Source organism: Pangasianodon hypophthalmus, chromosome 21 (assembly GCF_027358585.1).
Source record: "Pangasianodon hypophthalmus isolate fPanHyp1 chromosome 21, fPanHyp1.pri, whole genome shotgun sequence".
Lineage (NCBI taxonomy): Eukaryota > Metazoa > Chordata > Actinopteri > Siluriformes > Pangasiidae > Pangasianodon > Pangasianodon hypophthalmus.
The window spans coordinates 12,293,978-12,312,543 of NC_069730.1; the positions used below are offsets into that span (position 1 = coordinate 12,293,978).

The 18,566-nt window shown below is 38.0% G+C and overlaps 1 protein-coding gene across 2 annotated transcripts in view; it reads right to left on the bottom strand.

Annotated features, from left to right (window-relative positions):
* LOC113533285 (ephrin type-B receptor 1-B) overlaps positions 1 to 18,566 on the bottom strand; it is a 301,883-nt gene that overhangs the window by 20,886 nt on the left and 262,431 nt on the right. The window contains exons 10-12 of one of the 2 annotated variants that reach the window (XM_026925335.3): positions 18,195 to 18,317; positions 14,751 to 14,998; positions 12,914 to 13,129 (exon numbers count right to left, since the gene is read on the bottom strand). In XM_026925335.3, coding sequence (XP_026781136.1) covers positions 12,914 to 13,129; positions 14,751 to 14,998; positions 18,195 to 18,317 — 587 coding nt within the window. Of the gene's footprint in view, positions 1 to 12,913; positions 13,130 to 14,750; positions 14,999 to 18,194; positions 18,381 to 18,566 lie in introns of both variants that reach the window. The other variant, XM_026925333.3, reaches the window with a different exon arrangement.

An 18,566-nucleotide genomic window follows, 5' to 3' on the forward strand; every position in this document is an offset into this window, starting at 1 on the left:
ATCATATCATAAAGGTAAAAAGGACACAAAGCTATATAGATTTCCATGAGATTAAAAAAGAACGGTTCTAGTCTTCAATTTCATGACTGTTCAGAAGAAGATAAGCTGAATTACCCGCAGACATTATTATGATTATGATTACACATGCAACACACGGACCCACTGTCACGTATGTGAGATTCGGAGATGAAAGAAATGGCAGTATGCTGGGTTAATCAGACTGCAGCTTAGAAAATGGACATGAAAGCAACACTTTCATTTTCATCAATTCCATGAAAAAGGGGGAAACAAATAAGAGAAAAATAAAAGTCTTCCACTGAGATGTTGATTTAGAGAAAAACTAGAGTAAAGTAGGACAATGACAACTGAAAGAATGACACAGAGAGAGAGAGAGAGAGAGAGAGAGAGAGAGATATGGATGGATGGATGGATGGATGAATGGATGGATAGACTCTGTCTGGTCAGGTTCAGTGAGAGCAGTGAACTGTCTTGAGCTGACAAACAGGTGGTAGACACACTCCTCTCTCCTGAGCAGTATTCATCTGTGATCTGAGTTGTCACACACCTCAGTGTGGTGTTTTGGGAGAGGGTTGAGTGGAGAGCTCATGAGATCATGTGAAATCTTTAGCTTAGCACCTGTCCTTAGCTTAGCAGCTCACGCTTATGCTTACCGCTTTGTAGATCTAAATATTCCAAGAACAAGCATATGACCAAAAACTACAAACTAAGTATGAAACTAATACAATTTTTAAAAACTGAAGAGGCAAGGACTCAACAAAATGAGAAGTGACTCGACACAGACAGATAAATGCAGCCTACAAAATCTTACAATCAAAGAGCAAAGTAGTTCATCTATTTAACAGTTGTTAAAGAAAATTAGAATAATCAGAAATGCATAAAATCTGATTACTTTCTCATTCAGAATCAAAAAGTGCAGCTGCTGTAAGTCATTAACAGTACAGGGTGTCCCGAAAGTCTCCATACATAAGGAAAATCATCACTTTTTAGCAAAATGTCTTCCAAAATTTTTCATATTTAGTTTATATTTTTTTCAGATAGCCTTTAAGAATGACTTTGACAAATGCAGAATGTATTGAAATCATTCTCACGGCTGGATCGGGAAGATGTCTCAAGGTTGCGATGGGCTTTAACAGGAACCATGGCAAGCACATCGCACACGACACTGTTGCCAAACTTATTAACAAATAAAAAGATAACAAATTCTTAAAGACTTTCCAGTCTTTTTGAAGTCTGGAAGTCCACGAATTTCCACTGACGAAGGCACAACCGACGTGTTGCTGGCGTACATAGTTCACTATGTATGGAGACTTTTGGGACACCCTGATTGGTGCATTTGTATATGTAATGCGCATACATATTCAGGTAGAAGGCATTATGATGGTGAGAAAGACATGGGGGATTTTTAGCTTTGGGATTAGTATGGGACTTAAGACCAATGACTGTTGGTGGTTTTTAGGACAGATTTCAGCAGACAAGGCCATGTGTTTGGTCACAGCACTACCAGTCAACCAGTCAACTTTACTGTAGCAAGAAAGCTGAAAGGATCTGTTTTTGCTCCATGACTTCTAAATTAAATCAATCTTGGTCATTGGTCTGGCCTCCTGTTTAATTCTCAGTCTCTCTTCATCAGCATCATAAGACTTTTCCAATATCAGGTCAACAACATTAGTAGTGTCTGCCAAGTTGCAATAAAAAGAGGCTAAGCTGCTACATTTCAGTGAAGAAGGTAGTGACAACTAGATAGGTAGACCTATAAATAAACAACACGCACCCCCACACAAAGTCTTCACCCTCCTGCCATCTGGCAAAAGGTACCAAAGCGTTCAGGCCCTCGTGGTCAGACTGTGTAACAGTTTCTTCCCCCAAGCCATCACACTCCTCAATACTGAGACAGTGGACTGACAAGACACACACAGCTACCCACCCACCCACACGCCCACCCACACAAAAACACACATAACTGAACACCATCCGACTCCCTCTGCAATATTTGCACATTTCTATATCTACTACCTGCATTTTTGCTGCTACTATATTTATAAAAATACTGTATATAATTTCTTGTCACTACTATCCATATATAAGATATACATATACATCTTATATACTATAACATATATATGTATATCTTATCTCTACCTGGCTGCTACCCCAATAACTGCTATGTCCATATATGGTATAAGCTTATCTGCCGAATACTATGTCATAGTATGTTATGTTTACATTCACAGCAATTTTATTGTATTGTTATTCTTTTTCCACTAGACTGTCACACTAGAACTGTGTAATGGTCAGCACTGTCTCTTACTGTACCTACTGTACTGTTTTAGTTGTTATTGTACTGTCTTGTGCTGTTTGCACATATTTGCACGTGCACTTTATGTAGTAATGTGTAGTCTCATGTAGTTCTGTGTTGTTTTATGTAGCACCGTGGTCCTGGAGGAACGATATTTCGTTTCACTGTGTACTGTACCAGCTGTATATTGTTGAAGTGACAATAAAGCTACTTGACTTGACACATTTCCAAAACGAATGCAAATAATCAAACAGAAGTTTATACTTACAGGTTTTTTAAACAATACTTACAAATAAAAAGATAAAGTAACAAGCTGGTTGTTTAAAACTCTTATGGATTAGGCTACTGAACACGACTGCAGCTCTGAGCACTCTGAGAGTCGATATGTTTAAGTGTGAAATGATGTCATTCATGCTCACTGTTCACCATTTCAATGATTAGCAGTTGGTTATAAGGTTCAGCCCTTTTCATAGGTCTCCCAGTCATCATATGGAGAAGCCATATTTAAAATTATGCATTAAAAGCCTGTTGTCCGATGTTGTTGTATGTTGTGCACTTGAATTTGCCATAGGATCTCTCTGAAGCTGTGCGTCAGTGGAATTTTATCAGTGGTGCTATGGGTAGTTTGCATTAAATGAATGAAGAGCATGATATTGCAGTAAAATATGTGATATTCTGATTTGCTAAAATATTAAATTTCACCAAGAATAATAGAAGAGCAAATAATATAGAAACACTGGTTGGATTAAAATATTAGGGGAGGCAATTTCCTGTGCTTGAGTGACTGATATCTGATGCTAAAAGTCTTCGCATATAAGCATATAAGCATATAAGCATATAAGTCTGTACATGCTTTTGCATGGTAACACATAACACATAGCACCAATTAATTCACCACGAGTTAATAGCCATTAAAAGACAATGATTACGATAATTAATATGGTGTGTGAAGAGTGTGTTACTAGTTGTATTAAATATATGGCAACAAAACATTTTTAAAAGAAAACAAATCATGTACAAAAATGATGTCAGCTTATTTAAGTATAAGTCATATGTATGACCTAGTATAATGCTGCATTAAAAAAATGTTCTCGTATGGTTGTGTGTGTAATGTGAGGAGTGTATATTATTAGAAGTAGCTGTACACACACACACACACACACACACACACACACTCACACACACACAAGCAGGCACACCAGGAATATAATGTTATCTGCATTTGTCATAATGAATAATGCCATATCTTCCTGGAAGACAGCACAACAATTATACATTTATGTCAAATCCCTATTAAAATGCAGTAGATAAATATGAAATGAGTGTGTTAAGTTTGGCATAAATTTTAACCACTGGCCATTATGCCACTCCACAAATGGGCACAAATCTAATTTAGTCATATCTCTCCACTCAGCTTTAATTCCAAATCGCAATCCAATTTGTGTTGCAATAATAGTAGCAAGAAAATTTATGCTATAACCAGATCTGGTGAGGTGTCTGCAGTTCAGCTTAACCTTCAGCCCTCTCCCTCTCTCTTTCTCTCTCTCTCTCTCTCTCTCTTTCTCTCTCTCACACACACACACTGGCCCAGAGGCTGATGGCGCAAATTAAACCTAACTTCCCTAATCCTTTATTGTCCCTTTCTCTCCAATTTTCCATTCTGGATTTTAATATTAGATTATGACCTTGTCGTTCATAACCAGGTTAAAGAGCCATATTTCTCTTCTATTCTGGGAGAGTCCCCATTTAAATAAATGTGATTATCAGCTGCAATCCACCGCTATAAGGGCTTGGATAAAAGGCTTTTTTAGACAGCATGTGGGTGTGTGCATGCGACTGTGTGCATGTATCTCATTACTATAATTAGGAATGGTGCTATTTTGCTATGCTCACACCTCTGTGGTGGATTCTCACATATTGTTGCATTCTTTAAGTGTTTTATGCTGGTTGTAGACACTGTGATTTAAGCAGGCTTTTAATATTATTGCTCGGCACACTGTACAAGATAAACCCAATAAAATCTTGGCTGGATTCTGTAACACCTCCTTCATGTCAGAATATACAGTGGAGGTGCTCTAACGATTACCAAAAATGACTACATTCTGCTTACATCATCAATCTCCATGACCTGGTTGGAAACACTCTTGCCTTGGGGAAAAGAGAACAACATGGAATGCCTGTTCATTAAAGTAAGCATACGGATATTTTTTCTGTCCATTTGCATGCATGATAGCTTTTGCAACCCATTGTATGAATGTCCAGGTATGTATGCTGGTAACGTAATATTAAATAATGAGAACTCTTAATGTTAATTAATTAAATCTTTACATTTCACCATTGTCGCTACTATATTTGTACCTGTCATGTGAGTTTTGCGATTCTATGCCATCCTCCTATTTGGTGGCTTTTAGATGAGCTTGTAGCTGTGGTCACAATGAGATTTTAATTAAAAATTTCTGACATTTCCAGTACTGTGTCATTTTCTTTGGCTGCAATGGCACTAAACTGGCCGCTGGTGAGCACGTCACATTAAGACCACATCCCTCAACTCATGACCAAAGAATCATGAATCAAAGAATCTTTTTTTTTTCTGCAACATTAAAATCAGGCCAAAACTCACACAGTACAAATCCAGCCTTACAGATGTATTGAGAACTTATACATTCATTCATTCATTCATTCATTCTTCAGTAAACATTTTATCTTGGTCAGTGTTGCGATGCATCCGAAGTCTATCCCAGGAATTCTGGGTGTGAGGCAGGAATACACCTGGGATGCCAGTCCATTGCAGGGCATTATACACACACATTTGCACACTCACACACTTTACACACTTTTCAATCATTCAGTCATTCATCTTCAGTATGCACTTCATCCTGGTAAGAGTGGTGGTGAATCTGAAGCTTATCCCAGGAACACTGATGCCAGTCCATCAAAGGTCTCTTTACAAGGAGTATGTACATGATTTATTCAAATTTCAATAGACATTGATTGTTTGGGGTTTTTTTAGATGCTTCTTACTGCTTCATTGAATAAACTGTTTCTAATTTTAGAAGATTCAAGAGGGAAAGGAGTTGAGCAGATGATTGGAGAGAAGAAGAGAGATGAATTCACATTCATGATAGAAAACAAACAGAGGAGCTCAAGGGCCAGCGTACTAATGCTGCGTTTTAGGTACTAGTGCACAGATACCTAAAATGTCTGGGAAAAAGAAAAAGAAGAGGAGAGAAGAGGAGAGGAGAAGAAGAAAGAGGCTGTGTGCTCTGCTCCCACCTGTGTGTAAACAGTTTCATTTTCCATTTGAAACAATGTTGGAGTATCTACAGCCATAATGGAACCTGCCAAATCATCCAGCCACAGCATTCGTCATTCAGAGCGAGAGAGAGGGGGAGAGAGAGAGAGAGAGAGAGAGAGAGAGAGAGGGAGGGGATCCTTTTCTTTGCTTTCTTCCTTTCAATTTCCTTCCTTCTTCTCCTTACTTCTCCCATGAGAGTAATGGCCCTCTGTATGTCTGCTAGGGAACAATCTTCCATTCATTCAGAACTCACCTTGCATTCCTAGTTACGTTCATTGAAACTCTGGACATATTATTCACTTCATTATTCATAATAAATCATGTTATTCAGTAACTACCATGAATAATTCTGTAACTGCGGTGAGGGAGGATATGTAGTTACGAGTGTTTGGAGTGAATGTAAGTCTCTAAGCACTGACAGTCCCTGGGAGTTTACAGACTTAAAGAGATTTATCCTTTTCTGAAGGACTTGTCCTTGTGTTTGGAACAGGATGCAAAGTTTAAATCCAGACGAAGCACTCACACCTCAGAGATTTCACCATCATTTTGGAATGTTTCAGTGGACTGCTTGAAACTAGCAATTAGTTAATAATGCCTGTTGTACAGTAGTTTTTCACTCTTTAGAAGTTTCCTTCCTGATGCATTATTCATTTCATTTTTAATCTCTTTTTTAAATACTTCTTTCCTCCATTTGTTTCTTCAAAGTGCTTTGTTGATAGCCAGATAGCTAAATGCACATGAATTGTCTTTTACTTCTTTTTTTCTCTTCCTTTGCTTTTTTTCTCTTTTGCTCTCTTAGAGGTGGCTTTAATAGTTAAAAAAAAAAAAACTACCCACTGGGAAGAGGGATACAGAAATGAAAGGAATGGATGGAATGTATATATAAACATGTGCATTTTAGAAATGTGTAAAACCCTGGATTCCAACTACGAGACAAACTTTATTTTATATCTAGGTACTCTGTAAGTTTATTTAGGAAAAAATGTAGGAGCTAAATTTCCACAGCAGTTTCTTAGAGATTGCAGCTGTGGTTTCTTTAGTCGCCAGAGGATGGGGATGCTGGCTCATGCATCTGTTATTTCTCATCACACATCTTCAAGCAAGCTGCTGATCTTGCTGCGTCACAGGGCATTGTAACACACTGCGATGAAAGCACTATCTACCCTCTTCTGCATACATGAGCTCACAGACGTCCATGATTGGCTAGTGCTGCTGTGATTGACAGGGGAGAGAGTATGCCATCCTTCTGACCCAGAGACCAACCAATTTAGGGGTTAGGGAGAATGCTTTTCACTCAGGACCTGAGTGGCATGTGTTTAAACCGTGCAGTGTGTTCTGAAGTTTAAATTACCTTAAGCAAAAGTTCAGCATGTCTTCTACAACACAAACTGATGGAATGTCCATAGTGAGAAATATATACTGTAACTCTGTACTACATGTCTGATACAGGGAATTAAATTATTAGCTTCTCCAGTCTGGAACTGATAAATAAGTAAAACGATAAATGCTGCTCTTTTATTCATGTGAAATAGACATAGCATTTTATATTAGCAGCCATTTTACAGCTGTGAAAGATTTTCTGCTTTTTTTTTTTTTTTTTTTTGCTTTTCCAGATAACCAGAGAGAAGCAGAAAGTGGTAAACATGATTGCGTATAAAGATTGTCTCCAGTGCGAATGAATTCATTCCTACTGCAGATTTTTAATAAATTGTTTATATGCACACTAAACAGGACAATGTGTAGAAATGCACATCACATGAAATCCAAAGTTACGCACATGTGGGGAGTGAGGTTTAGTCTCAACATTATCATAACAATGAGAAGCATGTGAGTCCAGTCGGTGCATTCAGATTTTTTTAATCACACTGTTTGTGTTATTGAGCATTACATTTTTTTTCTGTCTTAGTTAAGCATCATTAAAGTGTGATTTTAAATCAGACCTTAAAAAAAAAAAAGGGTTTGTGAAGTTGCTCAATATTTTTATCAGTATAATCCTTAATGTCTTTTCTCATCTTGTTGACATTAAAGGACATTATTTGGGAATAACTGCAAAGAAGTACAGGTTTTATCATAGTCCACCCACCCATTTATTTATTTGTTTGTTTGTTTGTTAGCATCCTTGCTAAACTTCTGGCAAATCGTAAATGCAGAGCCAACTTTATTTAAGACAATTTGTGTCCTGCATCTGCCTCAAAATGTTAGTTTGACGCAAATCCAACCTTAAAATTATTTTAAAATAGATTCAAATCCATAACATTAACTGTGTTTGCCTACAGGTCTGTTTTATTGCACAAGGAGCACATCCTCACAGAACGCGTATTCCAAATGGCTACGTGGCTATTTTTTAATGGATTATTAAAAGGATTACTCACCTCGTTCGACCGGTTAGGAATTTCATTCCGATTGGCCACAATTGGTTTTACTTAATTCCGATTAAGGTGTATACCTGAACATTTGTCACATACACGAAAGGATTGCTGCATGTAAATGTAGCTGCTTAGATTTCATCATCTCTGTCTCTCCTACAAGTATGCATACACAACTGAAGACACACACATCTGCCTTGCAGAGTCCAAACAACAAGAGGTGTGAGAGAGGAAAGATATTTTACCAGGAAAGTCTCAGATATAGATATTCAAGCGGTATGGTGCTTACAATATATTTTTTTTAAAAGTAATATTCTGTAGCATGCTGTGTGTACTGACTTCTTATTATTTCTTGTTCTTATTTCTTGACACTAGAACATGGTGTGTTCAGATTAGATGTTAGATGCCATTGAATGCTTAAATGTGACAACCACTTTGGAATAATTTCTTGTTCTTTTATGCATTTATGAAAATTACAGCACTATTTCACAGTTCCTGTGTCCCTGACACACTAGGCTCCATTATCGAATTGCAAATGTTTGTGACTAAAGTAATGCGAATACTTATAAAAGACAGATAACTGCTTGCAAACAGAAGGCCAATGTAGTGAAGAGTAATATGAACAGAGGAGTGTATAATTATGAAAAGCTGGGCAGAATGATGAACAGAATAGTGGAGTGGTGAGCAGACTGCAAAACCAGCAGACAGACATTAATTTACAGACTGAGAAGAGAAATGGAAAAAAATGGATGGATGACTGGATAAATTGTGGAAAGATGGCTGAGAAGAACAATGTAATAAATGAATATATGGATAAACAGTTATATACTGTAAAAGGCTATAAAGATGAAAAAATGGCTGGCTGGCTGGCTGGACGGATAGATGGATGGATGGATGGATGGATGGCTGGGTGACTGGGTAAATGTGGAAAAATGACTGAAAAAGAACAATATAATATAAGAATATAATGACAGACATGATATACATTGAGGTAAAGCTGATTAAATGAATGTATAGGTGGATTATTGGAAAGAGTCATGGATGGATAGATGGATGGATGGATGGATGGATGGGTAACTTGTGGAATGAGGACTGAGAAGAACAATGCAATAAAATAATGTATGGATATATGGTTATAAAAATGGATTTAAAGAAAAAAACAGATGGATGGATGGATAGATGAATGGATGGACCAGTCCAAGTTATGAAGAGCCATGTTATGTTATGTTATGAGCCTTTATTTGAATATTTCCACAGTTCTACCCCATAGGAATAAACCTATTGAGGATGGGAAAGAATAATATGATAATTCCCTTCCTCCCATATTACTCTCTTCTCTATATGAACCAGGAGGTTAATGAAATACAATTAAGATCTCTGTTTCTCCTGGCCTTGTGCTGGGGTATAAGAAGACTAATTGGCTGACTGCATTGAATTATGGGATGAAGGGTGAAAAAAAAATAATGGAGGGAAAAAGACAGAAAAGAGGTGATTAAGTTAAAGGAGGGAGGGAGATGCTGCACAAAATCTTGCACTGTCAGCGAAGATTCAGCCTTGGCTGATTGGCTCAGAGCCATGGCCTCGTATCTGATTGGTTTAGCGCCATAGTGATCGGCCCACCTCTGCACAGCAGAGACACCACAGGCAGTGAACTAATTAACAGTGTGCAAAATACAAAGGCAGTGTGCAAAAGCCAAAGAATCCACAGACTTCTCTCAACCTTGCTCACACACACATTTCAAAAGGTCAGTAGGTCAGTAAAAGAGAAGGCAACACAAACCTCACAGTCTGAACAACAGTGAAGAATGGGTTCATATTATGTTGGAGTAGAAATGGGAAAATCCAGATTTGTATGCTGTGCAAAGTCTGTGTTGATGCACAAAACTTCATAATTGCTCTTTTACATGAAATCGTGCAAGTAATAATACATTTTAAAAATAGCAAGCGATAATGCACTTGCTACTGTAACTCACAATGAAGGCCACAGAAACTAAACATCACTTTCTAACTGTCAAGTGTTTTAGATCATTTAATAAGCCCCAAATTAAAAAAACAACAACAACAACTAATAATAATAATAATAATAATAATAATAATAATAATAATAATAATAATAATAATAATGATAGACAAATAAAATTAGAAAAACCTATGTCTGTGTAATTATATTTATGATATTTGATATATATCAATCAGCTATAACAATAAAACTACTGACAGGTGTAGTGAATTACATTGTTCGTTATTCATCGTGTTACAGTGGCACCTGTCAAGGGGCAGGCAGGATATATTAGGCAGCAAGTGAACAGTCAGTTCTTGAAGTTGATGTGTTGGAAGCAGGAAAAATGGGCAAGCATAAGGATCTGAGAGACTTTGACAAGGGCCAAATGGTGATGGCTAGATGCCTGAGTCAGATCATCTCTAGATCTTGTGGGGTGTTCCCAGTATGCAGTACTTAGTACCTACCAAAAGTTGTCCGAGGAAGGACAACCGGCAGCAAGGTCATGGGTAGCCAAGGCTCAGTGATGCATGTGGGGAGTGAAGGCTAGCCTGTCTGGTCCAATCCCACAGAAGAGCTACTGTAGCACAAATTGCTGAAAAAGTTCATGCTGGCTATGATAGAAAGGTGTCAGAACACAGTGCATCCCAGCCTGCTGCGGTCAGAGTGCCCATGCTGACCCCTGTCCACCGCTGAAAGCAGAACATCAGAACTGAACTATGGAACAATGGAAGAAGGTGGCCTGGTCTAATGAATCACGTTTTCTTTTACATCATGTGGATGGCCGGGTGCACTTACCTGGGGAAGAGATAGCAGCAGGATGCACTATGGGAAGAAGGCACGCCGGCAGAGGCAGTGTGATGTTCTGCTGGGAAACCTTGGGTCCTGGTATTCATGTGGATGTTACTTTGACGTGTACCACCTACCTAAACATTGCTGCAGACCAAGTACACCCCGTCATGGCAAGGATAATCCCTAATGGCAGTGGCCTCTTTCGGCAGGATAATGCGCCCTGCCACACTGCAAAAATTGATCAGGAATGGTTTGAGGAACATGACAGAGAGTTCAAGGTGTTGACGTGGCCTCCGAATTCCGCAGATCTCTATCCGAACGAGCAATTGTGGGCATCTGACATCTGTGGGATGTCAAGGATTATTAACTCATGAGGCCACACCTCGCAACTTACAGGACTTAAAGGATCTGCTGCTAACGTCTTGGTGCCAGATACAACAGAACTCCTTCAGATGTCTTGTGGACTCCATGCCTCGACGGATCAGAGCTGATTTGGCAACACAAGGCAGCACAAGACTATAGACTATATATATATATAGACTCAAGCTTTTTTTCTTCATTTATTATTTTGTATTTAATACATATATTTTCATGGATCAGGTACTCCTATGTCATGAAACAATATTTTAGATTCAGTAACACAGGAGAAGACATGTTTATTAGTGAAGCCTCTATATGTATAGATGAAAACAGTGGGGTAAAATCCATACATGACAAGGGTTAAAATCTATGCGGGGGTAATTATTGTGTTTTTCCAGGAAATCAGACATCTTTAGAGAATCACACCAGGTATTCACACCTCCCACTTCCTGTAGGCCTTCCCATCATCATAGATCAGTCTTCACAGAGCAGTGTTGGGCATCTTTTGTTTATGGATTTGCCTTTTTGCTCATATGGAGAGATATTTTAACAGTTTCTATGTTTCGCCAACAGTACATTAATCTTATTAATCTTGGATCTCACATCAAACTCCACCTCAGTGTCATGCAAAAGATTAAAGATTATAATCAGCGAGTTATTTTGTTTTCATATGAGTGAAATTGTAAGACAGGCAACAACCACTAATCCCTGTCCATCAGCCTTACTTTAACCATAGAAGCCATTGTGTGTGAATTCTTATAAATACATAATCACATAACTACTATATATTAAAAATGTATATGTTCCTAAGCTTACAGTTTACCCAACTCGTATCCACAGACCTACCTCGAAACTGCACTGCTCTATTAATTTATGTTTATATGATTTTATATATGTATATTTATACACTACTATGTATATTTCAATGTATATATAATAATTATTTTTACCCCCTGTAAGCATCCAGTATTGGATTATTAAAAAGCACTATATAAATACAATGTGTTACTATTATTACCTTTCTTTGATACCTCTCTCCTTTCTCCATGTGACTGAGGGTGCTTGGGAATGTGTAGACACACAAAACTATTTGCTCGCAATGCAGAAAAGGAGACTCTTTGACTTGGCTAAGTGAATTTAAAATGCACTTGATAAAATATCTGCTCTGCGGCTGTGGATTTATACAGGAGCAGCTCAGAAGTAAAAATTCCACACAAGTTAATAAACCTTGAACCCTGCCCATACAAATAAGCTCATAAAGAAGAAAACAAGGCATACTAAGACTCAATAAAGTCACATAATTACAATTTGGCTTGCAAATCCAATGAGGCTCTACTGCCTCTCTATAGAGGTGTTCTTGATTTAAAGAGCGAAATTGCATTTGGCATAAACAATAAATAAAGAAAAGAAGGGGAAAGCAAGAAGAAGAATAAAAAGAGAAGAGGAAGAAGAAAAAAAATTGGACAAAATATTTTTCAAACATAAAGGCAGTCCATTCATTTGTAGGAAGATAAAAAATTACAAACTGAGCAGTGTTATATTACTTTCTCACTCTTAAGTCAAAGAGATCTGAACATAATCCCAATAATATTAACAGGATTTAAAATTTTTTTTTTCATATTCAAAATTTCAGTGTGCACTTTTGTTATAACCTTGAACACATCTTTGTGAATTCTGCTAAGAACTTCATCAAAATGCTAATTTGGGTCATTTGGTCCTACACTGTTTAAAGAGGGTTAAGCCTGAGATTGGTCTGATGGTCTGAGATTTCAGGACGGACTCACCAGTGAGCTGGTGTAGGTGGGGTCAGATGTGTCCTCTTGCAGGTAGCGTGACAAGCCGAAGTCGGACACTTTACACACCAGGTTGCTGTTGACCAGGATGTTGCGAGCGGCCAGGTCCCGGTGAACGTAGTTCATCTCAGACAGGTACTTCATGCCTGCCGCGATGCCTCGCATCATTCCCACCAGTTGGATCACCGTGAACTGGCCATCATTTTGCTTTTAGGAAAACACATACAGTACCCATCATGCATACATAACATATACACTATACATACATAACACACGTATCAGGCATGACTAAGCCCTCCTCACCTTTCAAAGACAAAACACATTATAAGGTTTCATTTTTGGCATCAACATCAAATTATTTGCTGTTAACAAATGTCCTGAAGTGAACTAATTTGATTTTTTGTGGAACCAAGCACAACAGCATCACCAATGGTTGTAATAAAAATACACAGAATGTTATGAAGAAGAAAGGCTGGGGCTGATTTCTTTCTAGCCCAGACTGTAGATTCATGCAGTCTATCATTTGGGCTGATGTTTTTCAGCCCACGTCACTGACACATCTGTAACATGACATACATATAGCCATGGATGTAATTTACATTTACAAACAACATTGTTTATTTACTCTATCATCTTATTTTCCCCAAATGCCTTTGGAGGAGAAAAAATTAAAGGAAATAGAATGAGCACACACTGTCCAGTCAAAAGTACACAAAAGGACAGATGTGAGTTTAGTGTTTTTTGGTTTGGTTGTTTTTGTTTCTTCTCTGGTAATTGGAGGAAACACAGCATGATCACGGCATGAACTCAATAGAAATCATGAACACAGCTGCATATCTGCATTTAAGTAGGTGTGTGTGTGTGTGTGTGTGTGTGTAACAGTTTGACACACATCATTCTTATTACACTATCAACGAGACCTCATGATATAATACATTGCTCAACCCTAATAGTTTTGTTGTCAAGCTATTGATAGATCTTAGAGATGATTATCATAGTAGATGGAGAACACATCTATAACACATACAATAACCAATTTAATCTGCCATCCTCTTTCACATCTCATTTGATTTCTTATTTTAAGGTGTATTGGGGGGGGGGATTGGACGATAAAATCAACAGCATGCCATTTTGTCCATATAAAAGCAAAGCTAAATTTCCCTTCACCTCAGCATTTCCTCTGTTAAGCTCATGGGAGAAAAAAAAAAGCTTTGAACCCAACATAAGCATGGAGAGCGACGGAGGAATCGATGGCAAAGTTACTCTGACGAGGTAGCTCGCAAAGCTGACTTCAAAGCGCACCGTCGGATCAAAGCGGAGAAAAAAAAAAACAATCCATAAGATTGGAGAAGAAATGGGTTGAACATTGATTAAGCAGTGTATCCCCCCACACTCTGAAAAGCTCATAAACCTCAGAAGCCTATTAAAGCTTGACTGTGGCAATCACAGTAAGATGAATCATGCTGTTTGGAAAAGGGGAGAAGAGCAAGGTGGTGTTAGCTTGAGAAAGTGTTCTCCATTTCATTAATGCTCTATCTGAATGGTGTTACAGTCCTAATAATAAAAGCTAGAACATTCAGTTGATTGAATTATTGTCTCATTTCTAAACAACTGGATTTTATGTGCATTTTAAACATATACTATTGCATATAATCCGCCAATTAAAAAGCAATTTAGTGTGCTGCATTCCATATTATTCCAAATCCCAATTATTCTCAATTCTCCAGTCAGTTAATTTATCTAATTAATCCCAAGTTGCTTAATTCATTATATTAATAGCACTGTAATAAAGGCCTTTCTTAGTAAACCTGACTTTCTGGAGTTTTACCCTGAGAAAAGAGTCCAGTGCTCCATTCTCCATGAACTCCGTGACGATCATGACTGGCCGACTTTTGGTGACAACGCCCTCTAAACGGATGATGTTGGGGTGATCAAACTGGCCCATGATTGATGCCTCAGACAGGAAATCCCGTCTCTGCTTCTCAGAATAGCCTGCCTTGAGGGTCTTGATGGCCACGTAGATCTCCCGCTTACCCGGCAACTTCAGGCGCCCCTTATATACCTCTCCAAATTCACCTGGGGGGAAGACAGAGAGTCAGAATCAGAAACAAGAATAAAAATTTAGCACAAACATCAGTACTTAACCCATACACACATACTGTACATCGTATCAAATGCATATAACAGATAGAATAAATGGTGGAATCACATACCAAACACATACCAAAATCAAAAACCAAAGAAAGGACCTCGAAATGAAAAGCATCACTGATTGATACTGAGACATACTTACTTAAGCAAGCTTGATTTTAAGGAAAGCCATGTTCCATAATAATGTAAAGTTCCAATAATGAATTGCTGAAGTACCTCACCCCTAGCTTTGAAGCTGAACAGAAATAAGTTCAATTTACTTATTTTTAAAGCTGTTTTATTACTGGCAACTGCTGGCTAGTATTAGTGGTTTCTGACTAGACCTTTGATAACGAACATTCCTGCCTCTTCACTCCATGTTCTCTGGTTCAATCTTAAACTCAGGTTATTGTGTGTGTGAAATTTGAATGTTCTCCCCAAATGGGTTTCCTCTGGGTTGTGTAGGTTCCTCTCACCTCCAAGAAACCTGCTGGTAGGTGGATTGGCTATGCTAAATTGCCCATATGTAAATGAGTGTGTGAATGTGTGTGTGGTGCCCTGTGATGGACTGGCATCCCATCCAGGGTGAATTTCTGTCTTACGCTGCTCCCTTGGGATAAACTCTGCTACCTTGACCAGGATAAAGCACTTACTGAAGATGAATGAATGAATAGCATTAAGATGTGATAAGAAAAACATTTAAGAATATTTTGATATACACAGATATACAGTATACAGTTGCCAGTAACACTGACATATTACCTAATAAAAAGCAGACCTAATGAGTAGTCCTGGGATGCAAACAGTAAAAAAAAAAAAAAAATCACTACAGTACATTTTAGATATAGTCTTTTCATAAATGCCAGTTTCTAGAAACTGTGAAATGCTTCAACAGAGTTGACATTTTCTCCGTTGCTTAATCTCTTTTTTCCAGGCAAAAATTTCAGCCTTTTTTCTCTTTTGGTTGAAAACATAAAGTGCCATTTTAAATATTTTTGGTTGACAGAATTTCAGTGCATCCCTAATAAATATAGTTAACCAATAGTAATTATATATGTGCGCAATGTTAGCTACATCAAACATACAATGTTAGGTTTAATTTCACCATAATGCACTAAAGGAAATGCTCCATTTCCCTCCATTTACAGAGAACAAAGGGTACCTATGCATCTTTTAAGCGAGATCACCAGCCAAAACATTACTAATGTAAGATGAGAGGAATGGGGCGGTGTTTCTAGGGGGTGTCAGTTAATACTTGAGCGTTCAAAACACTTGTGCAACTGTCAGTCCAGATTCATACATTGATTGGCTCAGCTGTCATTTTGAGCGAGGGGAAAAAAGTAGACGTTCCTTTTAGTGTATTTTTAAGTGACACCAACTCGTATCAGCATACTCTGATATTAAAATGTAGAGCTCTGCTATTATAATGCATGAAGGTTGGCAGATCGGAAACTAGCAGCTTAGTGTGTATTGTTCACTATACACTGAGTTACTATTTAATGAACTGAAGACTTTTAGTGCACAGTTAACCCTTTGAAATTGGCCAGAATTTTCTTCAATGACAAAATGCTAAATTAAAATGATACAAATAAATCATAAATATAACCCAAGTGGGCAACTCACCACTACATAGTATTAACAATTAAGCCCAGAACAAATGGTATTTTAATTCACATATTGCTATTCAACTTTATGAGGGCACAATTCCGGTCATAATGATTGCAATGGGACTTTCATTTGAAGGTACCTGAATGTGCTCTCTAGTTGAAGTAGAGGCAAATATTACCTACAAGCAACTCAAGTCAACCTTATTTCCATATGAAACAGGATTGTATAATAAAATGGATTCTGCATCTACACAGAGACAGCTGAACAAGAATTAACAAGAAGTGAGCACTATTAGAAAAGCAAAACAGAAAAGTCCTACAAATATGGGATGCTAATTTCGACACGAGATTTCCCAGTAAAGACTAGGATCATACTTCATTTTGCACATTTTTTATACCATGACCTTAGTATCATAAGGTTCTATTTGGGTTAAAAAATGACCCTTGGGAGAGAGGAACTTATAATACTAAGGGCATGATAGGGCATTTTATTGCCAAAAGCAGGTTACAGTTAATAGATGCACATTTAAATTTATTCTTCTCTCACACGTTTAAAAGTAATGAGTGCAGACATTTAAAACAAGGGTACAATTATTTACGCTCTCACACAGGTTTCCTTGGCTCTAATGCAAAAGACTTTGTTTTCAAGTGAAATTACCCGGCTCCCAAATGGATCTGCTTTGCTCTTGCACAAAACTATACACCAAATTATTCTTTCTACTTTGTTTCTTTTCACTCTTGGATTTTCAGTGTGATAACACTGCCAAATGCTTTAGTCAACATCATCCACCTGTAGAGCATTCTGTGCACATGAGTACATCTTAGACGAGGGGATAGAAGGATTATATGCTGCATGTACACAAGAGCTGCATATGCAAATGCATGCACATTAACGTCACATTAACGTCACATTAATGTCACGTAATGTCGACCAATAATTTAAAAAGTTCATCTTTTCTCAGAAGTCTCAGAGTGTCATCACTGCTACCCTCAATACCTAAAAACCACCAATAGGGGGACTTATAAATAGGGTAGTCGCAATGGTGAAAGGTAAAAGTTTAATTAATTAATATACCATTACCAGCCTACATGCCTGACCCAGGCACAAACGGCTCCAAATTCCACTTCTTTGCCTTTTAAAACCCTTCTCTAAGCATAACATTACTATTACACCAAAGGCTTGTTTGTGTTTATGAAGCGTCATTTTCTGCACGAGCCCGGATCACTCATTTTCTTTAATCACAGGTCTATCGTTAGAGGATCTTTATTGTATAATCTGACATGGAGAACAGTCAGATTGTCCATGTCTGATGTGGACATATAGTGTGACATGTAATGATCTTAAAAGTTCTCTGTAATCGAACAGAACTAAAACCTAAAACTAGCTTTACCAAGCAAGGACCATTTTCATCTCATTGGAGTGACCCTACAAACAGCTGCCAGGGCCCTCCCTTTAAAAAAAATTCCCTGCAAAGGCTTTATCACTTCAGAATGGACTGCTTTTACTTCTACACAGACAAAAGTGATCAGCTCACCTGCTCCAATGACTTCCTCGATTTTGACAGTAGAGACGTCAATCTCCTTGGCGAATTCACGCACAGCCTCATTGGGATCCTCATAGGTGAATGGATCGATGTAGATCTTCATCCCTGGTGAGCCTGGCAGGGTTGGGCAGCCCATGGGGGAGTGGCAGTTAGACAGATCTGGTCTCAAAGAAAGTTCTAGAACAGTTCAAAAGTCCATACATCACTGGCATATCACAGAGACTCCCAGACTCTTTCAGTTAGCCACCTTGTACTTCATCTAATGCTTCTCTAGAATGCTTCCCAGATGTTTTCGTCCTGGCTCAGCACACCTCAATTCATTTTAAACTTGAGTTGAGACAAATGCTATTGGGCAGTATTTCC